At 62.0% G+C, this 644-nt stretch overlaps 1 protein-coding gene across 2 annotated transcripts in view; it reads right to left on the bottom strand.

The window, feature by feature from the left end:
* The window catches only part of PANK4 (pantothenate kinase 4), a 25,263-nt gene extending 25,074 nt beyond the window's left edge, over nucleotides 1–189 (bottom strand). Inside the window, exon 1 of one of the 2 annotated variants that reach the window (XM_011987217.1) lies at nucleotides 31–189. In XM_011987217.1, the coding sequence (XP_011842607.1) occupies nucleotides 31–178 (148 nt within the window). In that variant the 5' untranslated portion in view covers nucleotides 179–189. The remainder of the gene's footprint in view (nucleotides 1–30) is intronic. The other variant, XM_011987219.1, reaches the window with a different exon arrangement.
* Nucleotides 190–644: the final 455 nt, after the last annotated feature.

Here is a 644-nt window from a genome sequence, read left to right as displayed (position 1 = left end):
GCCGGCACCCAGCGCCCGGCCCGCGGCTACCTATGTCGATGGCGAAGCGCTTGGCGTTCTCCAGGTTGCGGAAGATCTCGTCGGGGGGCAGCGTGATGCTCTTGTCCAGGCTGTCCCCGCTGCTCCCGCTGCCGCTTGCTCCACACTCCGCCATTTTGAAAGTGCCCGGCCAGCTCATCAGCCATGGAGATATATGCGCATATATTTGACTGCTAAACGCCCCTCGCATAGATTATGTTAATGAGGCGCCGGCCCCGCCCCCCGGCCTCTGAAGTCTCGGCCGCTGACTAGAGCCAGTCCTGGGCAGGGGTCCGAGAGGCCCGGGGCGGCGGGCGGGCGGGTGGTTATCCTCCAGAGATCGCACATCAGCGCTGAACATCTGATGTTCTTTTACCGCGCTGTCCACAGGCTTAACTCAGGTGCTCTGAGCCTTGCTGAGGGAGGCCGCAGAGGCCGCCCACCTGCTTCTAAGGGGGCACGTGGGTCTGCAGACCGTCAGAGAGCCCTGCCCTTCGGCGAGTGCCTGCTGTAAGCTTGGCCTTGCACACCAGGGCGAATGTGATGCGGTCTTTGCTAGGGTGACTCAATCCTGGCTTCCCAGGGGCGTGGGACTTTCAATGTTAAAAGTCCCATGCAAACTAGAG

This window comes from Mandrillus leucophaeus, unplaced genomic scaffold (genome assembly GCF_000951045.1).
Source record: "Mandrillus leucophaeus isolate KB7577 unplaced genomic scaffold, Mleu.le_1.0 Scaffold305, whole genome shotgun sequence".
In the NCBI taxonomy this organism is placed as follows: Eukaryota; Metazoa; Chordata; class Mammalia; order Primates; family Cercopithecidae; genus Mandrillus; species Mandrillus leucophaeus.
The sequence above is the reverse complement of the archived record's forward strand: the minus strand, read 5'-3'. Positions and strand labels throughout refer to the sequence as shown.